This window comes from Halyomorpha halys, unplaced genomic scaffold (assembly GCF_000696795.3).
Source record: "Halyomorpha halys isolate HHAL.00 unplaced genomic scaffold, Hhal_1.1 Scaffold338.1, whole genome shotgun sequence".
In the NCBI taxonomy this organism is placed as follows: Eukaryota; Metazoa; Arthropoda; class Insecta; order Hemiptera; family Pentatomidae; genus Halyomorpha; species Halyomorpha halys.
Window position 1 is genome coordinate 467,746 of NW_027110850.1, and position 10,521 is coordinate 478,266.

The 10,521-nt window shown below is 26.5% G+C and overlaps 1 protein-coding gene across 2 annotated transcripts in view; it reads right to left on the reverse strand.

Annotated features, from left to right (window-relative positions):
• Positions 1-1,058: 1,058 nt before the first annotated feature.
• Positions 1,059-10,521, reverse strand: part of LOC106681425 (uncharacterized) — a 114,337-nt gene continuing 104,874 nt past the window's right edge. For both annotated transcript variants that reach the window (XR_010843838.1, XM_014421745.2), the window contains exon 2: positions 1,059-7,547. Coding sequence is in view for 1 of the 2 variants with exons in the window: in XM_014421745.2 (XP_014277231.1) it covers positions 7,321-7,547 (227 nt within the window). In the remaining variant the exon portion in view is untranslated. The remainder of the gene's footprint in view (positions 7,548-10,521) is intronic.

Below are 10,521 nucleotides of genomic sequence, written 5' to 3' on the forward strand. Positions count from 1 at the left end.
TAAAATATAACATATTAAAAACCATTTATATATAAAAAATAACTATTTATTCATAAAAGAGGATATTACAATATATAAAAAGAAGTTTAAGATACTATCCTGAGGGTACAAACAGAAATTCATACAACTGATTTTAGTTAATATTGCTTAGTTTCAGCATGTACCGGATTTTCGGTTCTCATAATACGTGGGGCAATTTGTCAAAAAATGGAAACAATCCTCCAGTGCTGTTTCATCAGAAGATGGACAAAGGTTCTGTGAGTTCAAAGTATATTTGTGTAGAGGGACACTTAGAGTAATTGCATATTTAAATGAGAGTCGTAGTTGGGCAATTATTCTCAGGTAAGTTATAGGGTAACTGATTTTTAGAGAGCTTTGAGGAGCATCCATTTTAATGAAGACCCTACCGTACCAAGGGTTATAGGTCGATTCTCCTAATAATGAGAGGTCTTTATTCTTGACAAATTTCCTATATCTATCTAACATTTCCCCCATTCTAATTTTGATACTTACCGGATCACTGAATAGTAGCGAGTCAAACATTCCGAAGCACTTCAATATTTTTCTTACCTGCGTTACCCCATTATATTGCAGACACGATGGTTGTTACTGTCTACCTGTAGTAGCTTTAAATAACATTGTTTCAGGAAGCGAGTACAACTCATGTTAAGTATTTTCATTAGTCAGGACAGAGTTTGCTGTTACATTTATTATAATAATTAGTTTACAATTTCTATTTCAACTAATGACTATATCAACCAGAATGGCTGAACAAACAAATAGCCAGAATGGCTGAACATACAAATAGCCAGAATGGCTGAACAAACAAATAGCCAGAATGGCTGAACAAAAAAGTGTTGAGACTATATGGATGTTTTTGTTAAAACTAATTAATAAAATTATAATATTTATATTTTATAAACTAATTAATAAAATAAAATTCTTTATACAGCCAACAGATTGCATTCCATACAATGCTTTAATATTTATTCTATCTCCTCTATTTCTCAAATATAAAAATGATTGCGCAAGGGATTGAGGTAATTAAAAAATTTAAATGAGATAACAATTCTGTTTATTACACTATTTACATTTTTATTTATTTTATCCAAATGCTGTATATACAGAGGCACATATTCAGTCCACTTACCGTGATTCTTTATACAAAATATGGTGTTTTAGGATAATTTACCCTGAAATATTGAATACATTAATATTAGTGTAATTAATGAATACATTGAACAGTAACTATGGCAATTCCATTTCGAGGAAATGTTATAACTACAGGGAATGTTCAGGTATGAATAAACATATTATTTTAAATCATTCTATAAACTGATACATACTTTAGTCATCCTTCGTTCAGTGAATTTACTATATTCTTGTTATCGCTATTTTGATAAACAAATTCTTAATGCCTACATAAGCAACTCACTTGTCAAACCTAAGTGTACAAATATATTCATAATTCTAATTTAGATAACACTCAACTTATACAAAGGTGAGGATCATATGGGAGGAATGATTTCAGTCCACTTTTTTTTGTTAAAATTGGTATAGAGCGCTACCTTGTGAGGAATGAGAAGTACTATGATTGTTAATATTGTTTCTTGTTATAGTTTTTGTTATGTTATTTTCACTTTTTGACAAAGGATTAATTTTTTTTTCACCAAAAAAGTTTACCAGTTAATTTTTCTGAGAAAAATGATCTCCAATGATTACTTTTTATTTCATTTACACCTTAACTTTTGTTTTCATAAAATTTCTCATGGTCTTATTGGGTTAAATTTATTTGAACATATTAACCTTTAATTTTGTTTAACTTTTTTGTAACTGAAATCATTCTTCCTGTGGACTCTTCATATCTGTAATACAATATGTTTTACTGAGAATGAAACAAAAAATGGCTTAATATTTTACACAAAAATGTATGATTAATATTGGGAAATTTCACATAAATATTGGTTTGTTCAAAATAACCAAAAAAATCAACATAATAATGTTTTTTACTCTTTATTGCGTTATTTAACACATTTTAAATTCAAACAATCTTGAAAAATTAATCAAAAATATTTATTTCTTTTGAAATTTCATTTATATATATTTTTTTTTAATGTTAATTTCATTTCTTTTGTTGGATAATCTTTTAAGTGATTGATTAGGTTCTAAAAAAAAAATAAATAAATAAATAAAAATTAGAATTGTATTGGAATATAAAGCACTCAGATTTCATTTGACATAAATTGTTGGTGTTGATCAATTGAATCGATCAAAAATACACAACAGTTTAGAAATGCAACAAATTTCAAACTAATAAAACTACGTCTTTTCCATTTTACTTCACAGAGTAAAAGGAAAAATCTTTTAAATTTGAATCTTACACGGAAAGATGTCACTATAAAAATCATTTTTATCACAGTATTGGCTATTTTTAATTAATTATTAATATTTTTGACTCATAATTTTACATTCGGTAATATGTCAGATCGATGATGCTGTAAAAGACAGTCTAAAATGGATGTGACAAGACATTGCTAGACAGACTACTCTATTGAAAAATAAATAAATCCATTTCATTTTTTTTTCTACTAAATAAGTCCAACTGTGTATATAATTAATTTTTAAAGAATCATATTTAGATTATAAAAATCTATTTTAAAAACATAACTACAAGTATTTATAAATGCTCAGTTTAGAATTAAATGAGAAGTTTATTATCAAAAGTTAATATTTTAACAAATTTAACTTATCTTTATGAACGCCTGTAAAAATTGTAAAATACAGTAGACTCTCACCAATCCATATCCAAGGGGGTTTGGATCAGCAAAAAATTTTGATTTCCGAAGAGGAAATAAAAGTTACTAGATAAATAAGATATCAATTTATAAATTTATTTACATGAATATATTTTTACAATAATTTCATTGTGTAATAATCATTGTTCAGAAATTTAGTTTTTAACAATTTTTTGTGAATACGCTTCCAAATTATAATACATAGCTTAAATTTTATTTTAAATAAAAGGAATAGGTATTTTTTATCAAGATTATTTAAGCCTCAGCACGTAAAATGCTGACAATGTGGTTTCATTAAAAGTATCTTCAATTTTTTTTTAAGGGTTAGTTCAGATTGTGGAATGGTCTGCATCAGTGAGAGTTCACTGCAATAACTTTCCGAAAGTTTGACATATTCACTTTCAATAGAAAACTTCTCAAATGACTGTTACTGCTTTAATTCCAGATCTGTTTATAAGTCTTAGTGAACACTTGTATACAAAATTGCACAATTCTGGTATATAAACAATGTTCTCTTCTATCACAAATGTATAGACACAATTTCAATCTATAAGCTTGTCTTTAGACTTTAATTTTTCTCTTGAATGTGTATGTACAATCACTTGATCTTTTAGAGATAGTGTCTAGATACAGAAATTGCCCGACTGTGTATACTAGTTCTAATCCAGGCCCTGATTTACAAAGGAACCAATGAGTCCTATCAAAGGCTATGTATGAATAAGATTGTTATTAAAACAATGTTTATTATACTAATATTTGTAAATAATTTTGAAATGTATACAAAGGAAATTGTTAAGTTTAAATTAACAGAACTAGCTTAAGTAAAATAATAACAAAAGGAAGATGGTCTGGGTGCGATCAAAGAAAACACTCAAATAGTCATAAAACTATTTAATGTGAGCAACGTTTCGCCCCACGTTGCAGGGCTTCATCAGGGCTAAAAAAGATACAAACAAGTAAGCAAATAGATAACAAAAATAAAATTTAACTAAGGTGTATCTAATTATGATAATTTCTATAAAAATGAATGTAAATTAAATAAAATAAAAAATATGTACTGTGAAACGTAAAATTAAGCAGGAATAAAAAAAAGGTTTCAGACAATTAATAAAATCGGAAATAATAACAGATACAAATGAAATGTAAATATACAAAAATATAAAAAAATTCCCTATTTCTATCTTTTATTGTGTACTGTATTTTTATATTCCTTTTTTTATCTGTTATTATTTCTGATTTCATTAATTATCTAAAATTGTTTTGTTATTTTTATTTAATTTTATATTTCACTGTACATACATATTATTTTCTTTAATTTACATTGTTCATCATAATTAGCCCCACCTTAACTTTAAAGTTAAATTTTATTTTTTGTTAATTATATGCTTACTTTGTACATTATTTTAGTTATTAATAATAAATTATCAATTATATTTATTTTATTTTATTTTTTTTTTACAAATTCCAAATGCAGTTTTTGCATGTGATTTGTGCTTAGGGGAAATTAAAACTGACTATAAATTTATTCCTTCATGGTCAGTCCGAATGACAGTCATCTCACAAAATCCAGACTGATTCAATCATGAAGATTCCCTCATGATCAGTGCAACTGATCCTTACTGAGTTACTTTACCTTAAATTAGTGCTTGTATCTTTTTAGCCTCTTTAATCTTTTCGGCTCACATTAAATAGTTAGTTGACTATTTGAGATTTTTTCTTCGACCTCATCTTCTTTTTATGATTACACATGGTCAATCATAAATCTTCCAGTAAAATAATAATAACATTTTATAAATTTATATATATTTTTTAACAAAAATCTGATCACTTCATCCAAAAGAGACTGTCCTTTTATATTTACCAGTAAATGTATTATACAGTCAAAGCTCTATTAAGTTGAAATACTTGATATTTTAAAGCCAGCCTAGTTTCTCGATGCATTTATCGACAAAATTGAACTCCTTAACTAGATTTAGATATGAGACTCTACAACTGAAAATGAAAATTGGGATCGGAGGAGCCCTTTGACTTAAAAAGTCAAATTTGGAAAATCGTGAAACTCTCTCTCTCTTGGTATCTCTTTCTTGGTAAGATGATACCAAGATTTATTTATATTGATAAATCAAACTGTCATTGTTTACTTCATGACTTTCTATTTTATGTCAATAAATCAAATGTGTTTATAATTTTGATACATACATTAACCTAATAGAAAACTGGATTAATTTTCAGTACACTTAATAACTCAAAATAACCAATAATTCAAAAATTCGATAACTCAGAGTAAAATCGATCTACCTTCATTTCAACTTACTGAGTTTTGACGATACTTTGTTAAAAAATATTAGGCATCAAAAAAGATTGTCTATTTTATTTAATACACTAATTTTATTGCTGCATTCAAAACTCGACTTAACAAATATAGATTCCTTCAATGGACTATTTCTTAACCCTTTGTTCATCGATTATTTTAGTAAAAGTTTGGATGCCTAATACTTTTGGCCAAGTCCATAACAAGACATTATTTTAGGTTATGAAATATTCTTATTAAATATTTTAGACCCCGATAACAAACCTGACTAAGATTTTTGTATTTAATATAAGAATTAATAAGTAGTTTGATTTAAATGTCTTTTTTATAATGCACAATTTGGTCCTTCAATTTTTTGTTTTGTTTTGTATGGATAAAAACCATGAAGAGTGATCAAAAAGTATTTTAAAAAATTAAAATATGATTCTTTATGTTAGCTTGTTTTCACTATGGATTAATGAAACAGCATAGGTTAGAAAACAATTTGAAGTTTGGCATCAATAAATACAAGTAGGTATGTTTAAACTAAAATAATTGATAGCTTCAATTTTCAAATCTGAAAAAAAGTAACTTTTCTGAATAGACGATTATTTTGAAATCGAATAATTATTATTCTATGACTTGTAATAGTTTTTATTAACAGTAAGAAATAAAAATTTTGAATAGATTTAAAATTAATAAAAGACTTTTTGAACAATCTTCAGAGGTAAAAACTTTGAAAATTATGACCATTGAATGTAAGAACTGAATTTTTTTTTTGAAAAATGAGATCATAATTATTTTTATTTTTTAAAATCAAAATGTATCATATATTTACAGATATTTGAGATGAAAGTAAAATTTTAGTTTTTTGGAATTATAAAAAATATTTTATAATTAATTTATGAATATATACAATATGCTAAATAAAAAAACAAAACAATAAAATCAACTTTTAAAAACAAACAAATTATAATTATACAGCAAAATTCAGCTTAGCATGCTCTCTGGTTTTATAATATTTAATCATATATTAATATACATATCGCAGCTCTGGTAGCATAATGACGCAACTATAAAATTGACAGTATTGTCTTAGTGGTCTCAAAAATGTATTTACTCGGGGATACTAGTGTGGGAAATCTTCATAATTTTGTCAGATAGGTGAACATCCATTGCGTAACCTGCATACTTACTTATCTTTCCTTCTGGCAAAATAAAAACACATTTTGCTGTTATGATTTAGAAGTGAGAGTGTTTAGTTTTGTCATTATACTTCATTGACCTTTATATTAAGTTCTGTATTTTATTTTAACATTTACCTAAAATATGAGTTAAATTAATTTTGAAAGTTTTTATCTTATAAATTTCAGATTCCATCTCGACTAGATAAGCTGGGTTCTGCTGTATATTATTTTTATACAATTTAAATGAAACAAACACCTATGATCTATTTTTTAAACATATCACTATTTATAACATTATTACAATACTGATATTAACAAATAAAATATAATTGATAAAGTATAAAAGGAGCTTTTTTTAGCTAGCAAACTACAAATGACAACTTTATAAAATTTAAATGACTTTAACCTATACACGTACAAAATCAACCAATAGCTGCCCTTCCTGTAATATAATTACACATTTCACACAACTGCGATATTCACTAGCATTAACATTATCACATGTTATCACCGCTAAGAAGCATTGCATCCAACATTGTCAATTATATTTACAAATTAAAAAAATTACAATTACATTAGAATGAATTAGCTATGTTGACATAATTAATTGAGTTGTTGTCTTTAAAATGTTAAGAACTAAAGTACTTATTTTTGAAAATTGCAATTGTGATTCAATGAACATTGAACTACTCCATTTACTAAAATAATTTAAAATTCTTGAACAAATCAAATTGAAAATAAATCATTAGTTAAGCTTTTAGTGATTAATTTCTTCAATGTTCAATAATATGAAATTTTTTTTCTCCATTATTAAAAATTTGTAAGGAGTAGTTTAGATATTATTTACAACTACAGTCTTCATGATCTAGTATAATTTTTTTTAAGTTTTCGGATTGGAATTTGAGTTTTCAATATGTGTAGATATGATAGCAACTAAACTGTTGAATATTTAGTCGAAACAAATGACATAACTGACAAATACATCACCAACTTAAGAAGTAGAAGATAAAAATCAGTCTCTTATAGTTGGAATAGAAATATAATGAGCTCATTTGTGAGCATGTCTCCTGTTCTTGTTGGCGGCCGATTGGGACTTGTCTCCGGGTACACTTTTCTGCACTGGCATAGGAGTAGGAGGAGACATTGCAGGATCCCAAACCCTCCTTGGTTCTTCTCCTCTCCAACCGTGAACCCATGGATTATAAGGCTCCAAAGTATTTACGTATTCACGCAATGTCATTGGGCCCATTGGAGTCCCTTCCTCGTTTCCATCTTCTGAAACAATAATTAAAATGATTTATTAATCTAATTAAGGAAAACAAATCTTTAACCATACTAAATATCCATATATTTTTTTTTGTAGATATAATAATTATAAAAATAATTTCCAAAAATTTATTTTATTTATATTACTTTTTTTTTTACCCTAAATGGTTATGGTCTATATTAACCATTTTCAAAGATTAGCCATTTTACCGTCACCCCAGTCACAATTCAAAAATTATTCTTAAATGTACAACTCATGGATGTACTTATTTATTATATTATAATAATAGGACAAAAGTCCTAATATATTATAATAATATACTAAGAAGTTATATAATTATTATATAATAATTATAATAAAAAGAGTACATTTTTAATGCAATAAATTCCACTGAGTTATCCCACTACTTATTTCTGTATATATATTAATTTTGAGAATGGTTTGATAAACATTGGAAATGAAAATTTCCAATGTTTACGTTCTGTTCATAATAACAGTAAATACTTATTGTTTTTAGTTAAAATACTCATAAAAAGATGTAGTGAAACTGAATCAAACTAATAAAAAGTAACATATACAGGGTGTTTCAGGGTTAAATGGCCAAATTGAAAATATGAACTAATGACCTCAAAACAAGAAAAAAATTTCCTCTGAAAGTATTTCTGCTAACGCTTTGCTTAGGTGAAATATCTAAATATTTTCATTGTTATGAATTATGAACATTATATGAAATAATTAAACCTATCTATTTTATTAATTAAATATAAACAATAAGATTCATATTAAATGTTGTTCAATGTAAAGGTATATCCACAAATGCTTGGTTTAGGAGATGGATTAGATAGAATACTAATATGGCCTTTTATCTCTAACTGTTTAAAAACTATTGGCAATATAAGGATTAATATTATTTGGAATTAGCATTGGGAACTGTCAATAACATTTATCAGTTTGTAATAGGCTTCGCACAGTACTCATCATTATGCCTTCAATTTTCACTAATGGTGAATATACCGATATGGTGTTTGTGTACGAATTTTGCGATGGTAATGCTTATGCTATCTGAATTTAATGTTTACATTTAATTCATAAAGTAGTTGAAACAAATAAATAAGGTATGTTTATTTCATATAACTAAAATAATTCATAACAATGAAAATATTTAGGTATGAATATCTCCTAAACAAAGCATTTGGGGACATACCTTCAGAGGATTGTTTTTTCTTGTTTTGAGGTCCTTAATTCATATTTTCAGTTTGGCCAGTTAAACCTGAAACACCCTGTATAAAAGTAACTTAATGTAAAATGAAATTGAGCACATGCATACATTAAATTACTAACATAACATAAAATATGAAAATATCTTAAAGCTTAATATAATGAATAATTCAAGCATACATGAAAGTGAATTAAAACATACATAAAAACACAATAACTGGCGAAATATTTATGAAATATAAATAAAAGCTTTTAAAACACTCAATGACAAAAAAAAGATAATCAATTTACAATATTTGAATTACTAATAAGTTAATTTCATAATAATTAAAAATCAACTTTCTAATTTTTTTTAAAAATATATAATGAGTCAGATGCATTTCACAATCGACAATGTTTGCTTTACTTCGAATTCTATTATTAGGAGAATAATAAGTATAATTATTTTGGGCATAAGAAACATTTAAGGTCTTTGAATGCCTCAAATTATGAACAGAGATATTATAATTAATGATTTCTAAAAGTTAAAAATGGGCAGTCAATTTCAAAAATTTAAATATACTACATAAAAATTTCAAAAAATATGAAACAGTAAAAAAAATTGAGTGCATTAATTCTTTTTGATTAACCCACTAACATCATAAGTGCATATATGCGCGCATTTGGCCTGGCAACTATCACCTGTGCGCATTTATCACTAAAACGCTTATTATGAAATTATAACGCATAGTTGGGGAGTTCTTGATAAAATTTTGGTGATAAGAACGAATTTTTCACTTTTCTGAGCGATGCAAATGGGTTAAATTCACAATTGAAAAAGTTTAAAATTAATGCTATGTTTTAGGTAGTTATTTTTGAAGTTTGAAATCTTCTAATTTCAAACCTTGACGAGTCCCTTTAACCACACAAAGCAAAAATAAACGCAAAAATCCTGAGGGGAAAAGTATTACAATTAAAGCCTGTTAAATAATAGTAAACATTCATTTGAAATCTTTGATATTAGGCAAATAACACAAACGCCAGGAAAACGTATTTGCACACTTTGTTTGTATATAAATACGAAGGTTTGTTTGTTAACTTGTTGTTGTTTACTTCCTTGAGTATAATTCTATTCTTCACTATCAGTTTTCTAAAATATTTCAATCACATAAGATCTACCTATTTTTAACTTTTTAACTTGATTTTCAATAACAATAACTAAGTACCGCAACTCCCGAGAAAGTGATTTTATTGCGCAACTAACAAAAATGGTATAGCGAAATATGAGATCTCTTTGTCTTTATTCTTCTACAGTAAGGTACGTGATTAAGAGAAACTAAAAACGAGGCTCAACTGGAAATAACCCGAGGATCCATCCATCAAAATGGAAGCGCTTAAAAATCACATATAAGTATAGGTGCCATAGGCAACGTGGCCGAATCAACTTCTGGGGCGTGTGTAAGTACGAGTACGGTAAGGAATGCTGTGAATCCTAAAGGTATTTATGGTAGGATCCTTTGAAAAGAAAACTTTATATAACTGAGACCAATCGCAAAAAAAAAAAAAGACTTCCTTTGGCTAGAGAAAACACAAGCCCATTAGTTTGGGTAAAATATATACTGATGTAAGTTTGTTTTTGTTTTGTGGCGACAAACTTCATTGGTCATCAACGCCATTTATATTTTATTTACTTTTGCTTATATTCGTTTAATTTTATTTATTTTTTCATTTGATTATTTTATTTATTTTTTCATTTGATTATTTTATTTATTTTTTCATTTGATT